At 38.8% G+C, this 21722-nt stretch overlaps 1 protein-coding gene across 1 annotated transcript; it reads left to right on the top strand.

Annotated features, from left to right (window-relative positions):
- Positions 1 to 312: 312 nt before the first annotated feature.
- zbtb48 (zinc finger and BTB domain containing 48) lies at positions 313 to 18102 on the top strand. Its single transcript, XM_048242166.1, has 11 exons — positions 313 to 465; positions 1726 to 2504; positions 6776 to 7098; positions 7335 to 7446; positions 10051 to 10143; positions 10528 to 10614; positions 10881 to 11035; positions 11645 to 11781; positions 13911 to 14075; positions 14181 to 14269; positions 17455 to 18102. Exons 2-11 carry the CDS (start codon positions 1773 to 1775, stop codon positions 17896 to 17898), a joined length of 2337 nt encoding a protein of 778 aa, XP_048098123.1. The 5' UTR covers positions 313 to 465; positions 1726 to 1772; the 3' UTR covers positions 17899 to 18102.
- Positions 18103 to 21722: the final 3620 nt, after the last annotated feature.

Below are 21722 nucleotides of genomic sequence, written 5' to 3'. Positions count from 1 at the left end.
CGCAGCGCTGCAAGACGTCGAATGAGCCGTCTCTGATGAGCACGCTTACAGCGCGGCTCAGTGGTCTGGTGGACAATAACACAATATGTCAGAGTCTGTGGAGTAAGCTCACTAAATACATCTGTTGTGTGGCAAATCTGACCTAAATATATAAAACCCATCGGGTCTTAAAAACATATGAAGACACAATAGGTGAAATTAGTCAAATAGACGGACGAAATATTTTACAACCATTGGTAATAAAGTATTTGCAACACATGTGTTATTATTGGTTGGCCAGTTCACTGAAAATGTGCAAAACAACCGTCATTTCCGGCATGTGTAACCTGTAACCTTTTAGTGTCGTTGTAAAATGAAACATTAGTTCTGTTGTTTTCACACCTAATCCTTGAAATTACTTGCAATGAATTAGGTAATCGCTCAGTCTTTCCTATGACCCAAAGGCAGTCGGAGTGATTTATTCTGGTGAGTTGTTCAAAGTTTTTCAGAGAAGATAGTGCTAAGGGACTGTCTTACAAATTGTGGATATTACCCAAACGTCGAGATGAGACAGAAAACGCGAAACCATAATTTAAACTAAAACGGAATCATAACGTTAGTTACAATTTAAAGATGCACTGCTTTCATCTTTAACAAAGATTGGTGAAAACGTAGCTTAATATTAATAATATTTGACCATTTAAGCGTTTGTGTTTAGTTAAGCAATCAACCCAACACAGGGAGAAAACCGTGTGCGTGTGTGTGCGCGCGCGCCCGTTTAGTAACAGCGGCTCGGAGTCCGAGCCCTTCTGTGGAAACGGGTCAAACAGGGATGCATGATCGCACCCACCCTGTTTGTCATCTTCATCTCTGCCATCCTCCACCTCATTGGCCAAGAGCTGCCACTGGGGATCCCAGTCCTGAATAGAACAAAATGGCAGGCTCTTCAACCTGAACAGGTTCAAAGCCAAGGGCCAAATTAAACATACCACCATCATGGAGCTTCAGTATGCAGAAGATAATGCTATCGTAGCCCACTCCTCAGAAGACCTCCAGGGCATTCTGAATGCCTTTGCCAAGGCATACAGAGCCCTGGGCCTAACTTTAAACATCAAGAAGACCCAGGTCCTATACTAACCTCCACCTAACCAGCCATCTGTTCAGCCCACCATAAAAGTGCAGAACTCCACTCTTGACAATGTCGAGCATTTCCCCTACCCTGGAAGCATTCTCTCCTCCAAAGCTGACATCGACTCTGAGGTCAAACGCCTGAGCTGTGCCAGTGGAGCATTTGCCAGACTCAGGAAAAGAGTCTTTGAAGACAGAGACTTAAAACCACAAACAAAACTCCTGGTCTATAAAGCTGTGGTCCTCCCCATCCTGCTTTATGGAGCAGTCATGGACCACCTACAGCAGGCACCTGAGAGCTCTGGAACAAAACCACCAAAGAACCCTGCGAATATGTATAGACAAATCTGCGAATATGTGTAGACATAATATCAGCTGAGATCATTTGCATTGTTTTTTTTACTCAGGGCAGCAGTTTTGAGATTACATTATGTGCTTACATAATTGCAGAAGGGTTCTCCAATGTGTTCTCAGTTAGCCTTTTAAGTAAATATAAGACTAGTAAACAGAATGTGGCTATAACATTATATATATGTGGTAATAATTTAAGGTTTGCCACATTTACAGCTAGCCTATGTTATTATATATGTATATAATTTATTTTTTTCTCTGTGATAGATATGACATTACCACAACAGCAACAGTGAAGACTTCAAAACGAAGAAATGCATCAACAGGCCTGTGCTCACGCGCAGCGAGTGATATCTATGTTGAACCGACAGAGGGAACTGGGTCAGTTCTGTGATGTGGTGCTAAGTGTCGGTCCAGGACAGGTGTACCCCGCCCACCGTAATATCCTTGCTTGTTTCAGCCAACTGTTTCAAGATGCCAGCTCAAACACAACTCCAAACATGGAGGTTCACCTCCCTCAGGAATGTCCCTCTGATGGACTGAAACTCCTTTTAGACTTTTTCTATACAGGTGAACTGAAGCTGGAAAATGTTAGCTGGGAACGGGTTCATGGTGCAGCAAGTGCTCTATCAGTGTCAAATACACTTATTCCTGCCCAACCCTCACCAATAATGGGTACCTCTGAAACAAACCTGGCTGATTTTACCATGAGTGAAGCTAAACCAGAAAGCAGCATGCTTAATGTGGATAAGGCAGATGGTGTGCCTGTTAAGGGGAGAAGTACATATAGGCAGAAAGCTAGACAGAAGCGTGATTGTGCCATTGGTACAACAGAGGCTCCAGTGTCCATTACCATCACTACTACTCGATCTGGGCGCAGGGTAAAAGAGCCAAGGCGTCTGGTTGGACAGAACTCCACCGAGGTGGCTTCTCAAATTGGCCCACCGAGAAGACAAGGTACAACATCTAAGGAGGACATCAATCCAGAGGAAGGAAGTGCTGAGGCAGAGAATAAGAGCAGAGCCCAAAATGCAAATCAACCAGAGGTAAAATGGCTTACAGATTTTATTCCAATTAGCACATCAGTTGATGTGAACATATAATTCATATAATTGAAATGTTAAACATGTAAGTATATATACTGTATATTAGAAATTACAAGTTCTTTACATGTTACATGTTAAACTTTTCAGTCCTACAATGTATCTGAAATGGATAAATCCACAGGTTTTACAGTAAAACATTCAGAAATACTTTTTTTTTCAATTTGATATGCAAAATGTGCCCTGTGGCATAATCCCACTTGGTAAAAGGCAATTGTGAGCTCTCTGCTTGTTCTCAGTTACTCATGGTGTACACTGGCTACACCGGTTCTGCAAATGAAGCGCTCCGTTCGCGCGGCGTAAAAATAATTTTAGATGACTGGTCTAATTTTTCCCGAACATAAACACCAGACGTCCCTTACGGCTCCCACACACAGCTGTGTTCCGTCAACGCATTCCAGTGGGTGTTCCCGACGATAGCTATGCAAATGACTTGAAGTAAAACCGTAATGTGATTGGTTGGTGCCGTCCGTAGATTGGCTTGATTGGCCGGTGCCGTCTGTCGGTGCAGCAACAGCTGAACTCCTCAACGCGAGCAGCGGGAGAAACGCGACGCGACGGACCCACAATTCAGTTTGGCAACGGATCACGTGAGCCCATTTAAAGTGTGTGTGGGAGCCGTTATAGTGGAAGCTTTTTTTTTATTATACAAAAATTACCATACAAATTATAACAAATAGGGGTACAAGAATTCAGCACAAAGAGGACATAATATCAGAGCATATACATATAGTTCTGTCAGCTTTTCGGCTGTTGAGTCCAACAATAGTGTCCATGTAGAATTTGACTTCATTTTTGAAGGCTGCAAAACAAGGTTTCCCTCCCCCCCATTTACGTTTTTGAATATGAAATTTTCCCAATAGCAAGAGCAAATTTATGGTAAAGACAACATTTATATTAATGTCTGCATTTTCATAAAAAAAAACATTCTTTTTCATAAAAAAAAACATTCTTTTTCTGAAGAGTAACATTGCACAACCACACAGCACTACACATATTTTCTAATTCTATCCAAAAAAACCTTGAGTAGATACATTCGTAAAATAAATGACAAACAGTTTCAAGCGCACAACCACAGAAAACACACGTCAGATATATCATCTCTGTATCTTTTAAGCAAAGAGTTGGTGGGGTAAAATAAGTGGATTATTTTAAAATAAATGTCTTTGATTTTGTTGTTTAGAACATATTTATTGTAATAAGACCAAACCCTATCCCATTGAATATTGTCAAAGATGCCACCCCAATAACTTTTGCAACGAGGTGTGACAGGGTGAAGTATTATCTGTCTTAACCATTTATTGTTACATTTTCTATTTTTTATGTTAATACCATTCAGTAAATATCTGTCTGTAGAGTTGATTGCTCATGAGTTCTAGAACCCAGCAATCTCAAAAAACCATCAGGCAGTGCAGCAAAGACTATACTGTATTCTCTGGGATGTATTGGGATAGCAAATTTGGTTAAAAATTAATTGTAAGTCAGATATTGGCCATTTACATTGATTAATTGAGAAATAAAAATAATGTTGTTGTTTACCCACTTTTCATTAAATATTGATTTATTTTTTATATTTGACAAGTTTGTTGTTCCATATTAAGTGTTTATGTGGTGAGAAGTTATGCTTGTAGGTGAGAAGCCAACATAAAAGTGCCTGCCTATGAAAATTGGACAGTTTAATAGGAAGTTTGTTAATATCAAAATTACACTGAAGCAAAAATTCTATTCCACCAACTTTCTGGAAAATAAGATTTGGAATTAAATACCACAACTTGTTTTTGTTTTTAACGTAATCCTTAATCCAGCTCACTTTGAAAATGATATTTGAAGAGTGAAAGTCTAGAACATTTAGGCCTCCCTGATCATATGAGTTGCCCATGACCCGTTTATTTAGGCAGTGAGGTTTGTTCCTCCATATAAATTTGAATAAGGTAGAGTCTATCTCTTTAGACACAGAATTAGGTACATCCAACACTCTAGCAGGATAAACTAAGCAAGACAAGCCTTCAGTTTTGGAGAGGAGTATGCGACCTTTGATAGATAAGTCTCGCATTAGCCATAAATTAAACCTACTTTTAATTTTTGGGATGAGGGGGTGAAAGTTACACTGCATTCTTTCTAACTGATTTTTGCAAATGACTATACCTAAATATGTAACTTTGTCTGTAACTGGAATACCTTCAAATTCAGTTATAAATACATCATCTTTTAGAGGGAAAAGAGCACATTTCTTAAGATTTAGATGTAAGCCAGATATATTTGAAAACTCCTTAAGACACTCGATCACCTTCTTGACCTGCATTTCATCTTTGAGAAAGATAGCTGTGTCATCAGCTAGCTGACAACATTTTAATTCCCTTCCCAGTATGTTAATACCCTGGAAAGAGTCATTGTATAAATGTAGAGTCAATATTTGCATGACTAAGATAAACAAAAATGGAGCCGCAGGGTCTCCTTGCTTTATACCTCTAGATATGTTGAATCTATGTGTAGTGCCCCCTGGAAGTTTCACTGAACTATTACAATCATTATATAAAGTTTGTATTGCGTTCTTGAAGAACTGACCAAAACCAAAAAAGTCCAAAACATCAAATAATGTGTTATGCTTAACAGTATCAAAGGCTTTATATATGTCTATGAATAAGATCCAATTATTATCTTATAGGTACTCCCGATAATCAATTAAGTCTAAAATTAATCTAAGGTTGTCACTTATAAGCCTTCCTTGCATAAATCCAGACTGACATTCATCAATAATTGAGGGTAAACACAATTTAAGGCGCTGAGCAAATATATGAGCAAATAGTTTTGCATCATTATTAATTAAAGTTATAGGCCTCCAGTTTTCAATTAGTAAGCAATCTTTATTGGCTTTAGGTATCAAGGTAATTAACCCTTGACACATAGAAGGAGGGAGTTTACCAACATCTAAAGCTTCCTTGAACACACTCAATAGAAATCCAGCAATATGATCTTGAAAGACCTTAAAAAACTCGCCAGTAAGGCCATCATTGCCAGGGGATTTGTTATTTTTTAACCTACTAATATTCTTTTTCAATTCATCTAAGGATATATTTTGATCACATAGGTCCCTTTGGGTTCGGTCAATTCGTCTTGCCCCATTCTTTATAGAAGAAAGGAAAGGGAGTGTGTCATAACTGTTATCTGGTTCAGTATATAAGTTTCTATAAAAATCTTCCACAAAGTTAGAGATTTTCTGGGGGTCTTCAGTAGATTGATGATTTATCTTAAGTTTATAGATATTATTAATTCTGCCATTTCTTCTTTCTAGATTATGGAAGTATTTAGTGTTTTTCTCACCCTGTTCCAACCATTTACGCCTGGAGCGAACAAAGGCACCCTGTGCCATATTTTCATAAATACTATCCAGCTCTAACTGTAGACCAGATAGCTTGTTAGTATTAACTTGAGAAAGAGAGTCTTCTTTATAAATAGCTATTATATCCTTAAGAATTCTATCTTGTAAACATCTCTTTTCTTTGGCTAATTCCTTTCCCCTTATAATTGCTAAATTACGAATTTGGAATTTAGTATATTCCCAATGTTTACAGAATATTTTTTCTTCTTGAGCTTTATTCCAGTTTTCAATAATGATTTTTATGGCTTTTTCCTTAAAGACAGTATCTTTTAAAAGTGTGTTGTTTAATTTCCAAAGGTTGAACTTACGTTTATCCGATTTGTATTCCATAAGTAAGGACAAAGAGATAACTTTATGATCAGAGAGGATTGAAGGAACAATTTTAGTATCCTTTACCTTATCTACTAATTCGTTTGAAACAAGCCAGAAATCAATCCTAGACCTTCTGGATAAGTCTTTATTATTCCATGTGAACTGATTTTGTAGAGTATTTTTCAATCTCCAGATATCACAACAGTTTAAGTGCAAACATATATTTCTAAAGTTATAGTGGAAGCTACACAAGCTTGGGGCTAACTTTCTGACGATGTGCTGCCCCCATGTTGCCTCTCGAATAATAACATGTTGTACCATGTATGGCCACTGTACTAAATACAATGCAAGCCTATGGAAAAGTGTTGTGTGGCTCAGTTCAAGACAACTTGAAACCTGAAGAACATGGCCCTTTAAGGAGCCACAGAAAGACTAAGTGAAATACCATGTTGCAATTCATAGTGACCATTCATAGATAACCTGTGTAGTTTCTCTTCTTTCTGCTTTTCATGTTCAATAACAGGTGAATGTGCCCATTCTGGATGGAAGTGACCAAAATATTTCGAACAGCAAAACTGAGATGGACAATGATGTGGAAGATGATAATTTTGATGGCAATGCTGGTGTCGATGCTCTCAGTGATGGCACGGATGAAGAGTACATACCCAGTAGTTCACCCAATATCATGGCAATGTCTGGGCAAAGACCCAAACGCAGGTACCAGGGAAAGCCTTTTGATAAAGAGAAAGGAGATGACACAACTAAGGAAAGCAGGAAAGGTTCTGTGCAGTGCCCCACTTGTCATAAAACATTCCTGAGCAAATACTACCTCAAGGTTCATAACAGGTATGTATGTCAAGATTGATGCTAATATTGTTCAATATGACAGATAAGCCAGCATACCTGTCGCAACATTCAGACGACTGGTTTTAGAACGGTTCACTACTCCAACAGTCCATCTTATATTACACACACCAGAATTCAACTCCTTCATATTTGTACTAATTATGCATTGTACAGTGTGGTTTACTCATACACATGCACACTATATAAATGTATGCACTCTATGTATGTTTTTATAGGAGACACACAGGGGAAAAACCATTTAAGTGCGAGAGTTGTGGAAAATGTTACTACAGAAAGGAGAATCTCCTTGAACATCAGAGAAGAAATTGTCAGAGCAGAACGGAAGTGGTGAGTTTCTAGATCTACTGATTTGATTTCAAAACGACTCAAAACAGTCACTTATCTGACACCAGTTAAAGGTGTAGTCTGTCATTTTAATTTGATAAATGTAAAGGGAAACTCCGGTTTAACAACAACTTAGGTCTGTGTGGATGATAACAAGTGTACATTTCCATTTGGGACTAATCGGTGCAGTTTTGAGTAAAACCGGAATACGCATTTAAACTGAACAAGTGCAGTTAGCCCATAGCCCACGCATGAGTGCTGAGGAGTGAATGAGTGCAAAGTCAGTATAGTGTGAGTTCAGAGTTGGGAAATGTTTGAGAGTGCTGAGGAGTGAATGTGTGCAAAGTCAGTATAGTGTGAGTTCAGAGTTCGGATGGCCTGGGGATAAAAACTTCTCCTGAGTCTCTCAGTACTGGCTTTGTGACTACATAGGCGTCTTCTTGATTTCAGCGGTAGGAATAATCCATTGTTAGGATGAGAAGAATCCTTCAGAATCTTTTGGGCTCTTAGGAGTACTCTTCTGGAATAGATATCTTGTAGAGCAGGGAGTTGAGTTCTTATAGTACGTTCAGCTGAGCGCACTACTCTCTGCAGAGTACTACAATCTCTAACTGTGGAGTTCCCATACCAGGTGATGATGCTACCAGTTAGAACACTCTCAACCGCTGAAGTGTAGAAGGCCTTCATGATGGATGTAGAAACTTTGAATTTCCTTAGCTGACGAAGGAAGTAGAGTCGTCGTCTGGACTTCTTCAGAACATATTGAGTGTTAACAGTCCATGTTAAGTCGTATTGTTGTTACTAATCAGGCCCAAGATCACTGTGTCATCTGCAAACTTGATGATGGAGGTATGACTACTGTTGGCTTTGCAGTCATGTGTGTAGATGTTGTACAGCAGTGGACTCAAAACACAGCCTTGGGGAGCACCAGTGCTGATGGTTAATGAGTCAGATGTCAGACCCCCCCACTCTAACCACTTGTGAGCGGTTGGTGAGGAAGTCAAATATCCAGTGACACAGGGTGGTGTTCAGTCCTAAGGCCTTCATCTTTGTGACCAAGGTGAGAGGTACTATCGTGTTGAATGCTGAACTAAAGTCAATGAACAGCATCTTCACATAATTCCCATTCCCCTCCTCCAGGTGAGTCAAGGTGGTGTGCATGAGGTTTGAGATGGCATCTCAAGACCTGTTGGCTCTGTAGACCTGTTGGCTCTGTAAGCAAATTGGAGGGGGTCGAAGGAGGCAGGGAGGAATGAGCAGATAATGTTTTTCACAAGCTTCTCAAAACACTTCATCACTGTAGACGTCAGGGCTACTGGGCGGTAGTCATTCAGGCATGATGGACTTTTGTTTTTCGGTACTGGAACAATAACAGACTGCTTGAGGCAAGTCGCAACTGTCTCTTGAGCCAATGATGTGTTAAAGATATAAGTGAACACAGGAGCTAACTGAGCAGCGCAGGATTTCAAAACCCTGTTAGAAATTCCATCCGGTCCAGCAGCTTTTCTACAATTAACCCTCCTAAAGGCATTGCTCACATCGACCTCAGAGACACAGAAAGGTGCATCCTCATTTGCTTCACATGCTGCAGCTAGTCCAATATAGTCTGTGTTTTTCATGTCAAAGCGAGCATAAAAAGCATTAAGTTCATCAGGGAGGGCTTTACTCACATTCATCATAGGAGGAGACTTTCTTTCAAAGCCAGTGATGGTTCGGAGTCCTTTCCACACTCGTGCTGGATCACCCTCCAAGAAATCAGCTTCAACTTTGTGTCTATAGCGCCGCTTAGCATCTTTAATAGCTCTACGTAAACTATAAGATGCTGCTTTATAATCCGCCATATCCCCTGAAATAAGCCCAGCATTATAAGTCATAATGTTATATAGGAATAATTTGCAAAAGCAATTGTTCATCGTAGTTAATGCAAATCTGTGGCAAGCCATCAAACCAGAAGGGCTCAACTGACATCAGTGTGCTGTGAGTGTAAGTGCATGTGAGATGCTGCAGTCATGCCCTTGAAATAATCACATAACATTTCAATGGCAACTCTGGCCTGCTGGACTGTTTGGCCCCCACATCGTTTGTGTGTGGGTTTGTGCGGGCGTGCGTGTGTGTGTGCGTGAGTGTGTGCGTGTCTGTGTGTGTGCGTGTCTGTGTGTGTGTGCCTGTGTGTCTATGCTAGTGTGTGTGTGTGTGAGTGCGCGTGTGCATGTGCATGTGTGTGTATGTCTTTGTGTGTGTGTGTGTGTGTGTGTGCATGTGTTTATATGTGTGTGTTCATGTATGTGAATGTGTGTGTGTACATGTGTTTATGTGTGTGTGTGTTTGTGTGTGTGTGTGTGTGTGTGTGCGCACGCACGCGTGTGCATGTGTGTCTGTACGTGAAGGTGTGTGCAACCCTTCGCTCAACACCACCATCTAAAGGCCGATTGGTGTACCGTCACTAAATGTACACAAATTCATTTATTGATGAATCCTACACTTCAAATGCTGGTAATGGAGTGTGTGTGGGGTGGGTTAGCACTTAAAATATTCTTTTTTGTTCTGTGTCTCCTGTCCTTTCTGTATGCTTACTTCCTTTGTTTCTGTGTTCTGTGCTTATCTTAGGTGTTTTCATGCTCAGTGTGCTCGAAGATATTTCATCGCCGACTAGAGCTACGGGTTCATATGGTCTCACATACAGGGGAGATGCCAAACAAGGTACAGAGGCAATCACACATAAAGACAGAAGAATATCCCTTACAGAAATTTCAGGTTTCTGGCGAAGTTGCCGCAAATTTGCAGCAATGTCATTATGCAAATTAGGTTTGTCATCAGAAGTTCAATGGAAGTTTGTCATTATTGGCTAAGTGTGATGGCAAATCACTGGCGAACACATTTGCCACTAGTGGCAAACTTCACATTGTTGCCAAAACTTTGCTGGAAGTTTGTCTCTAGCGGCCAACACTGGCAAACTTCTGGTGATATTTTCTCATTTGTTTCCCAAAAATCACCCACAAGTTTGCTGCAAATCTGCCGCAACATTTAATTTTTATAAGGGATGGTAGTGATTTCTTACCTTTGTTTTATTTCTGTTTCTCTCAGTGTACCTCATGCTCTGAACAGTTTATGCAGAAAAAGGACCTCAGGATCCACCTGATCAAAGTTCATGGAGCTCCTAAACCTCATGCGGTGAGTTGCTGTTCACTGTTCTGCATCTGACAAACAGCAATAATCTGTGACTGTAATGGACATTTATTTTGGTCTCTTGCTAACAGAAAAATAGACATACATAAGAAAAGGTTGGCAAGACAGCATTTTGGGGATTTTTAAGCCCTGTTGGGTAGCCTGGTTAGTAGAATAGGAATGTTTTTAACACATGGCAAATTTTGTAACTGTGTCTCTTGTCATTTTGTATATTAGTGGGCAATAATAACAATCATGTCCTATCTCTACAGTGCTCTCTTTGCACCAAGTGCTTCTTTTCACGCACAGAACTGCATCTTCATGAGGCCTCAAAGCACCGCGGAGAGAAGCTCTTTGTATGTGAGGAATGTGGTCACCGTGCCTCTAGCCGGAATGGCTTGCAGATGCACATAAAAGCAATACACAGGTGAGCTCTCCAATGGCATTTGACATCATCTACCTGCGCATATAGTACAAGTGTATGACAACACTGCAAATACAAGTGTTTTCCAAATCTTCCAAACCAAATCCAAACCAAATCTTCTATTAAGATAAAAATAATCTAGTCGGTATTGATTTTAGTAAAAAGAGACTTACCTAGCGCTTTCTCGTGAGATCATTTTGCTTCAGCCTATTTGTCTGCCAGAAGCGTTAAGCAAACTCTAATAAACTAGATGTATCGCATAGCGGTACAAAATATGACGGCTGCTCAGTCCTACACATTCTCTCCACAAAAATAAATCACGCTTGTCAATTTGCCTCATCTCCTACTCCATCTCCTACTCTTGCAACTTAAGTAAGTGTATGTGTGTGTGTAGGAGGGGGGGGGGGTGGGGGTGGTAATGGGGTGTGTATGTGTGGGTGGGGGGGGTGTAATGATGTGTGTGTCTCGGGGTAATAATCTTATAAGACTTGGTTATGAGATTAATAACACTTGGTTAGATAAGCAGTTTTAGGAGTGAAATAGTTGTTAGCAAGGTTGTGAAACTATAATGCATATTCTGTCTTTTTTTCTTTTCTGTTTGTCACTTATCAGGAATGAGCGACCATTTGTGTGTGAATTCTGCAGCCATGCCTTCACCCAAAAAGCCAATCTCAACATGCACCTCCGCACACACACAGGGGAGAAGCCTTTCCAGTGTCACTTGTGTGGCAAAACGTTCCGTACACAAGGTATTACCAGAAAACACAAGTAGAAACAAGGGACATTCATAATCAACTGTTTAACCGTTAGCTGATAATAAGAACTTTTACGTATTAGTACTGTACTTTTGAGTTAAGCATTTACATTTTTTCAGTATTGTAATATGTTAATTTGAAGGAAGACTATATACAGCATGTGCTACTATGTGCCATTCAAACATGCTATTCCTGTAGAAAACAGTAGCCCAATTACATGCCCGCAGGTAGGCCTGCTTTAAAAATAAGATGATGGGGGGGAAAACATCATTCCAACAAAGCATTCAATAATGAATATTGAATATTATATTATAATAGAATAAATGTACAGTGAGCAGAATTTGAGGCATGGCTGCATGTGACATTTTTTACAGATCAAAATGACATAAGTTAAGTCAAGGCTTTATGTTTAGCCTATTGAATAACTTGGTGATGGAGAAGACAAACCATTTTGTGGAAAGATGCATCATCATATGAAATTTGCAACAAAGTCACTCAAAACAGTCTCTGGTAGCCTGACTTCCCGCTTTGTCTGTCACTCGTCATCTGTAGCTGATGCTTTGCATGTGTAGAATTCTGAAATGTCATTAAATTCGGGACCATTATCACTCGTTTCAATTTGGCACCTTGCAGTCGGAATAGTGGTTTGTTTATTCAAAGTCTAAAGGCAGTCCAAAGTAGCCTGGGCTATTCGAAGTGTCCGTTTATTGCACATAATTTTTACGTCATTTTGAATAGCCACTGACTGCGAACGGTTCGACAGATATGCAAATAACAGACAGACGTTCCTATAATTTATAGATAGATGATTCCCCAGCATCAGCACTCAACAGTAAATCATTCCATACTCTGAGTAGGGCAGTTTCTGTGCTGTGGTCTTGCTTGAAACCAGACTGATACTCAAATAAACTCAAAAACTCAAATATATCATGCTCTAGCACCCTGTGGAGCTGATTAGCAGCTGCCTTTACTAATAGCTTTGAAATCTGTAAGTTTAGAGATAGGTACTGTTAGGAAGTGAGGTGCATGAGCTTAGACAGCACACTGACGCTGGATTCAAGAGTGAACAGCGGGAGTGCGTTCGTTTGGACAATTTGGAGTTTTCAGTATTATAGAGTGGACCCCCTCATTTTGTTACTATGTTGGAATTTGTTAAAGCGGTCATATTTTGCAAAACTCACTTTTTGCTTTTGTACTTCCATTTGAGTCTTTTGCTTGCACAAATTCAAGATGAAAAAAATTCAGATGGAAAAAAATCAGGTCAACTTTCATGGCAGAGTCTAGAGCTCTGCGCTTACACAAGAAGAAACAATGTATTTTATAGAGTCTTGTTACTATGACTACGGACACCCCCCTATTTAATGTAATGCTACACTCCCAGATAGCAAAGGAGGGTCGAATCAATGTTGATTACTGGTCAGATTGGTCGGTGTATGAGAAGCAGAAAGATGTGTGTCCCTCTACTTTGTCATTTTGTTTTTTGAGTTTGCTCTGGCTATTAAACTTCTTGCATGATTCATATTAGTACTGTTATTGTACCAATATTGCAGTATTAACTGCCTGCAGTAGAATTAGTTTTTTTCCTCTCTGTTGTTGACCACGCTGCTGTAGAAAAAAAGAAGCAGAGGCGCACTCAAGGGCTTGATTCTAATACAAATTTGTATTGAGAGCCGAGGTTTTTTCAACAAGTCTACAAACAAAAAACTGGGAAACAAACGTTTCGGGCTTAGCCCTTTATCAATGTCTCCATTATGACAGAGTTCACGCACCAGGCAAAACATCACAAACTTAAGGCGCAGACGCCTATTCGCCATTGCTCCATGCTGCTGTACACATCTTCTTAGATTGTAATGTTTTCTGATGCATTCAGTTTAAATGAATTGCTCAACAATGCTAATTGGTCTGTAACCAAATCTCTCATAAATTAAGCTCGGACTGGACTTGTGCTTGTTTTACTGCACATGCAACACAGCACATTCACTCCCGGTATCACCATGAAATATGTGTTTTTTTTGTCACAGTCCTCTAGCTGCCCTTGAAGGGACACACACATACCCTACACTGTTTATTAGGTGATATGTTCTTTTCTTTAACATACAAGTCTTTTTTGTTCATGTATGCAGCCAGTCTTGATAAGCACCACCGCACACACACTGGTGAGCGTCCCTACGCCTGTGAGTTCTGTGAGCAGCGTTTCACCGAGAAAGGTCCCCTGCTCCGACATGTTGCCAGCAAACATCAAGAGGGGCGCCCTCATTACTGCCAAATCTGCAGCAAGACCTTTAAGGGTAAGACAGACCGCCAATGTCCAATGAGTGTGTGTATGTCTTTGTGTGTGTGAGTTTATATATTCTGACTACATATAGTACATTCAGTTCTGTTTTCCCTTTTAGCTGTTGAACAGCTTCGTGTTCATGTGCGGCGTCACAAAGGAATGAGAAAGTTTGAGTGTTCGCAGTGTGGCTACAAGTTCACCAGACAGGTGAGAATGCTCCTAGACATGTTTAATCATAGTAAAATATGTAAAATGAAACCCTGCGTGGAATTTTTCTGTGAATACTGAAGGTAGGGGTGAGCTACCTCCTGTTTTGTTTAGTCCTGGGTTAAAATATTATATATGTTTTGTTTTTACACAAAAGCGCCTGATAATTAATTCAAACATAAACACAAACAAACCTTTAATAAAGAGTCAGTCCAGCCCCTCCTCCAAAACATTGTATTCCGGTAGTAAGTTTCCCATTCATTTCTCAATCAACGTCTAGAAATCCGTTATTTAAAAAAAAAACGTAAACCGTATGAGTTTTAAAATCTGCTTTAGGCTGACCAGCTATGACGTGACTCGTTATCATTAAACATTTCATTTTGAGAACAGAAAAACGAAAAAAAAAAAAAAGGCTAATGTACAAGACTGCATCCATCTTGTTCAGCAAGGAGCTACATTAGTAAAGGCGGGGTTAAGGCATTACATTACAATGTAACTGGTGGCAGGAGTGTTCAGAGCAGCGTCTGTCACCTGAGTTTAAACAGCAAACAGGTATTACATTACCCCCCAATATTACATTACATTACATTATTACATTTGGTTGATGCATTTTTAACCAAAGCCCAAAGCGACTAACAACATGGTAAACAGTTTAAGTTTTAAAGCAATTCTCTTAACAATTATAGGACAATTTAAAAAAGGTAAAGAATAAGTGCATCAGTGAGTGCTGATTTTACAATTGAGTGTCAGTTCTAGACGGGTGGTAAGTGCTAGGATCAGCAAGACTAGTTGTAAGTAGTGCTATGAGAGGAGATGTTCTCTGAAGAGCTGGGTCTTCAGGAGTTTTTGAAATTGGAGAGGGATGTCAGATATGAACGCAAACGCAAAGCTTATTGTTATATTACACTCACTAAAGTGTTGATTTTTTGCCATGCGCTCCTCTTCTATTAAAACTTGTGCCCAGGGGAGTGGTAATTAGCAACATAAGGTGTGGTCTGGCGGATGATCCCAAAATCGCTATCTTACACCCTGTAAAAATCATTACGCCAATGACCAAGAAAAATCTGGTCTAAGCGAAAGGCCCATAAAAAGCACAGCTGAAGATGCACTGTCATGAGATGTAAGCAGCAACTCTTAGATAAATATCCGTAGGATTTTTATTCAGTCCTTTGAACATTATTGGGGTATATGTTGCATTTTTCAGACTGTGTTTTTGATGGTAACCCCTTGCCAGACAATAGTGAAAGTAATTAACTGTGTTGAATTGTTTTGTCGTTGACTATGAGACCACGGTGAAGTTATTTTCACTTTGCCTATGAGTACAGACAGAAACAGTCACAAACAGGTTTTAGTAAAGCAAGGTTTAGTGGAATCCCTGTTCCATATGGTCCCGCGTGCAAGCAGATTCCTTCAAATGCGCCGCTGACTATCAAAATACCGATATGCTGTTTGAAGTTGCGCTGCTTGCTGTTAAAGGGAATTTGTTTAAAGTATGTTATGATCAAAACACACCCATGATTGATTAAGAAACATAAGAACAAACTTTTTGCGCCAAGCGCCCAGTTTGACCACATAATCACACCTTTAAATTAGTGAATGCGGACTGGCCACGCCTTTAATGTCTATAAACTTTACGCCTCTGACCATTTGTTTCTGATTGCCAAAATAGAGATCTAAGCCAATTTCACAAATGCTTTTAAACTCATAAGAACAAAGTTTTTGCGCCAAGCGCCCAACGTTTGACCACATAATCGCGCCTTTAAATTAGTGAGTGTGGACTGGCCACACCTTTAATATCTATAAACCAAGGCTTTGAACCGGTTCACGAAACGAAAACCAGAAACTTTTGATGTTTTGCTAGGAGCAGAAACTTTACATTTTTTTATGTTCCGGAACAGAATGGTTTATCTAAAATAATGGTAACCGGTTAATACCGTTATTTTTTTCGTTCTTTGACAAGATTTCTATGCAATAAGACTTGGTGAGGTTTACTTCCGTTCACTCAACGGGAGAAATGTAATAGAGAAGCCTTCCGCAAGCTGTACAGGCAGAGTCTTTTTCATTTCCCTCTGGGCCCTGACAAGGTTTTGGGCATTTGTTTAAAAGTTTAATATTCACAATGGCAGCTATGCACACCCCATTGTGGTTTTGTATTGTCTGATGACATAAGAGAAACAAAAATGCACTGATTGGGCCCCAGGTTTGGTCAATTGATGTTCACAATGGCAGCTACTGTATGTAGCCTACCATATTTCAGTTATTTGCACAGACTTAGCTACTGTGTGTGAGAAGTATAATGGATATGTGTTCACGTGTTTGCCAATAAACGACATGGCAGACATTTTCCTTATCTTATTTCATGTATAATACTGAAAAATGTAGGCATGTCAGAATTACAGTTATACCGCTTACATAATGCAGCCTATAGTGCTTTTTTTAATGTTTGATGACAGGAGAGAGACTTAAGGAAAATTATGTAGAAACAATACAATTTTAAAGTCCTAATGATCAGCCTACTCATTTGTATGTCCCGCAGCTGACATGGAACGTTATTAACCGGTTCGGGAACTTAATTTTTTAAAACGTTAAAATACTGTTTCTGTTGGGAACAAACCAATTGAGGAAAAAATCTGGTTCAAAGCCCTGATCAAAAATGTCTCCTATTGTACGTTTTTGTATGTCATGATTTCTAACTGTAAAACTGATTTGTGACTGTACAAAAATTCTACACAAATAAATTTCAGTATTACCCATATGTCCTTCACTTACAAATCTATTCTATGTCTTTCAATTACGGATCTGGTTGGTCCAGTATTAATTTCTAACTACAACCACCGGCCAGATCAAGCATACCATGGAACCCTATGGGCAAGTGTGTGCATCTGGTGATTAGTCAGCCCTCTCTGCTCTAAGTGGAGGACAACTTGCATCTTTCTGCCTCAACACCTGTAAAGAAACTGGGAGATGATGGTCCATTTCCGCAGAAAATGAAATGTGAACTATATCCCACTCAAGAAAAATCACCACACCCTACCCGAGTTGAAGCAAAAGACCCGAGACTTATATGGACACAAATGGTTTATTTCACTCAAATTGGGAACTTGATAACCATCTGCATGTCATTTGAGCAATTGTTTTTAATTGTTGTAATACTATGACCTATTGCTTCTTTCTTCCCCTCTCAGGCCCATCTTAGGCGGCATGCTCAGATCCACAATCGTGTGGAAAACTACAACCCCCGGCAACGACGTCTACGTAACCTCATTGTGGAGGTGATTGAAGACAAGGAAAAGACTTCAGCCACTCCTCCAGTTAAACAAGGGGTTGCTGAGTCACAAACTGATGTCATTGCTGGTGTTACAATACAACCAGGTGCCATCATGGTGCAAGAAGTTGTGCCAGTCCAAGGAGCATCTGAACCAAGCAATGGAGAAAGCCAGACTGTATTTCCAGTCTTATCAACACCAGGCACCAGCACTGGTGGGGGGCAGGCTGAATTTTCTGTGTTACCTACACAAGCTGCGTCCTCAAATGATGGGGAGACAGAGTTTACAGTGGTGGATGTGTTGGAGCACAACTTACTGGGGACAGATACATATCCCATTCAGCAAACTGAGGCAGACAACTAAGCCAGAGAGCATGCAGCAAGAGGGAGAGATTGGGATTTAACTGAATACAAAACTGAACAACAAAAACACACAATTGAGATCAAATCACATAATACCCAACCAAATTAGATTTGTAAAAAAGTATGTATGTGTCAGGACATGGTATGGGGTATGATAACACATCCCTCAAAGCAGAGAATAATCAAATAAAAATGTAGTTCTATCCATCTGTTGCACTATGCTTCACTGATTTGAACAATAGATGCATTTTTTTCCTTCAGAAAAATTGCTATACTCTTTATTATTTATATGTTTACAAAATTATTTAGATACGGTTGTGCTCATAAGTTTACATACCCTGTACATATACACATGTTAAAGTTGACTAAAAAGAGGAATAAAAAAAAATCATCTTTTGGAAATTGATCTTAATGCCTTAATTAAAAATGAGGAAACATTTAATCTTTAAGGACATCTATTTTCTTTGTGAATGAATAATGTATCTTAAATAAATATTTCTTCCTTAAAATACAGGGGCCATAAGTATACTGTACATACTCCTATGTTAAATTCCCATAGAGGCAAGCAGATTTTTATTTGTAAAGGCCAGTTATTTCTTGGATCCAGGATACTATGCATCCTGATAAAGTTCCCTTGGCCTTTGAAATTAAAATAGCTCCACATCATCACATACCCTTCACCATATCTCACGATTGGCATGGGGTACTTTCCATAAGATCATCTCTCAATGCAAATCAAACCAGCTATTAGGCTAACTGAAATAAAACCATGCCAATATCTAGGTATAGTGAAGGAAATGTGATGATGTGGGGGTACTTTATGCATAGTTCAACATAGGTTCAACATAGGGGTATGAATACTTATGCACCCTGTATTTTAATGAAGAACATTTATTTATTTACGATACATTATTTATTCACAAAGAAAATTGGTGTCCTTAAAGGTTCGATTTTTCCTAATTTTTTTAAATTAAGGCATTACAATCCATTTCCAAAACATGATTTTTTTTATTCCTCTTTTTAGTCAACTTTAGCATGGGGCTGAAGACTTTTTATAGGCACTGTACTTATGGCCCCTGTATTTTAAGGAAGAACATTTCTTTTTTTACGATACATTATTAATTTACAAAGAAAATTGGTGTCCTTTAAGGTTGGATTTTTCATCATTTTTTAAGGCATTAAGATCAATTTCCAAAAGATTTTTTTTTTTTTTGCTCTTTTTAGTCAACTTTAGCATGTGTATGTACAGGGTATGTAAACTTATGAGCACAACTGTAATTAACACAAATTTAAATCTGGTATGGCATTCATTTTGCATTTTAGGAGGGAAGAAGGAAGACTATGAAATACCTTTTGGTATTAAACAAATGTTTATCCAATTCCAAGCAGTATTAAAGGGTTTCCAAAAACAATTCAGTTCATGCAGACACACACATGGTTTATTACAAACGCCCCGCCCTTTATTCACGGACAGACCTTACCACCATGCAAATCCAGAAGGCTTCTAAAACGAAAACAATCTTTGTCACAACACAAATACAAATGTTATACAGTTGATTAATAAAAAAAAACTATTTTACCATAACATACTGTACACTCATACTCATGTAACAATAAAGTAACACATGGTTTCATTCAGGATTAGTTCAAAAAGTCTCTACTTCCAGTTTTGATGCTGAACAGTTTGACATGTATTTGAGTTGTATATTGTTTTTGGTTTCCTGCATCTTGAACATTCACCCACAGTCTACTTTAAATACATCCACAAATTTCACATTCACCATGAAAAATAATGAAATATGAAGGCAAAAAAATCTATAGACTTCATGCAGGTGTGATTCATTGTGACTGTCAAAGTAACACATTCTGTATCTTGACATGGAGAAAATACAAAGGTTTTCTGTATTTTATTTCCAAGCCATATTTATATTCAAAACAATTTGGAAAAACACTGGGATGCTGTTTATTTGAAACCAACTAATCATGATTGGTTTGGTCTGTTTCAACTGAAATTTTAATTACTGTAAGAATAGTGCTTCTAAATTATGACACCAGTCAGGTTTGAAATGTTTACTTGAAACTAGGGGTCTCATCAATCTGTGCCTTGGGCCACTCAATGTTTTCATTATATACACACTACTACCAGTCAAAAGTTTGGAGACACTTAAGACATTTCCATTCCTCTCAACTATAGACAGAATACCACCTGAGATCATTTGTTCATTGTTTTTTTTTTTATCAAGGCAACAGTTTTTAGATTACATATGCTATGCCATGTGCTTACATAAAAAGGGTTCTCAACTGTTGTAGAAAGAAATGGCTGATCTTTAATACAATATTTACATTGCCCATTATCAGCAACCATTCATCCAATGTTGCAAAGGCATATTCTGTTTACTAATCTGATATAATTGTAAAAGGCTAACTGAGAAAACATTGGAGAACCCTTTTGCAATTATGTAAGCACATAATGTAATCTAAACTGCTGCCCTTGAGTAAAACAACAATGCAAATGATCTCAGCTGGTATTCTGTCTATAGTGGAACGGAAATGTAAATTATGCATATAAATGTATGCTATTTGTACCAGTGTATAAGAACTGGATGCTATTCGTACCCTGGTGTATATAGCAATCTGCTATTTACACCCAGGTGTACATAATAATGCTAGTCACTCCGGACTATTTTCACCCTGGTACAAATAATGTATGCTATTTCCATCACTGTATAATTAGAAAGGGATGCAATTTGTACCCTGGTGTATATAGTAATGTGTGTTATTTACACCCTGGTGCGTGAACTAGCTAATTGTTGCAATCAAAACTTCCATTTGCGAACTTCTTCAAATTGCGCGCCTTCTCTAGAGACTTTGGTACACATGCACACTTACACTTCTACTTATCTCTGCCAAAACACTTTAGACGGGAATCGAACCCCGGATTCCCACGTATTAAACCATTACGCTAATCACTTAACTATCTGCTTCCACATCCTTTTGGTAGTTTGCAGGCAAAGTTATAGTTGACTCATTTTGTCGTGGCACGCCCCAAATAATGACATGTGTATGTTGCAGCACCTAATTTGCCATGCAGCCTAAGAATGGCATGGTAATATTGTTTGGTTAAATATGGAACTTAACATATAAAACATAAAAAAGATATTGTTCATCATCACAGGCCACTTCCTCAAATGTCATTGACGCATAACTTAAAAACAGTTTGAAAATCTGGTGTGCATCTATTCTTAACAATGCTGGACTGATTGACATTTGTTAACATTTAGAATTTTGTAGGCCACATTTGGGATGATGTAGACTGTTATGAACTAGCCTAAATACACTTGCCACCATAATGCTTGCCAATCTTATTCACTGGGATTATCCTGTTATAAGACCTCAGTTAAAAGGAGTAATCCAGTATAGCAAGCTAGGGTCTATGTTTGAATAATAACGAGTGTAAATTTCCATTGGGAAAAGCGTCTGCCAAATACCATAAACATAAACCACAAAATGATGTTAACTGAGTCAAGGAACCTCTAAAGGGTGCAAATATCTCACTCTAGTGTAAAAACCTCCTTGCTTGCATGCCCGGTCCATGGCTAGAGATCTACTCTGAGACCGTACGTCTCACAACACTGGTTACACAGGAAAATAAGCCAGCAATAGTTGTTGAATTTCACGAAAATCTTTCCCTATTGCAAGAAGCAACTTCACTGAAAATGGTCCAATGAAATTCCTCACAAATAAAACCTGGTTTCAACAGACTCCAACCTCAGCTGGCACTGTACTTCTTCAAACTCAAAACAAACATATAATTTTCTATTATAA

The sequence above is a fragment of the Alosa alosa genome, chromosome 4 (genome assembly GCF_017589495.1).
Source record: "Alosa alosa isolate M-15738 ecotype Scorff River chromosome 4, AALO_Geno_1.1, whole genome shotgun sequence".
NCBI lineage: Eukaryota > Metazoa > Chordata > Actinopteri > Clupeiformes > Clupeidae > Alosa > Alosa alosa.
This window is presented reverse-complemented; position numbering and strand designations above follow the sequence as displayed.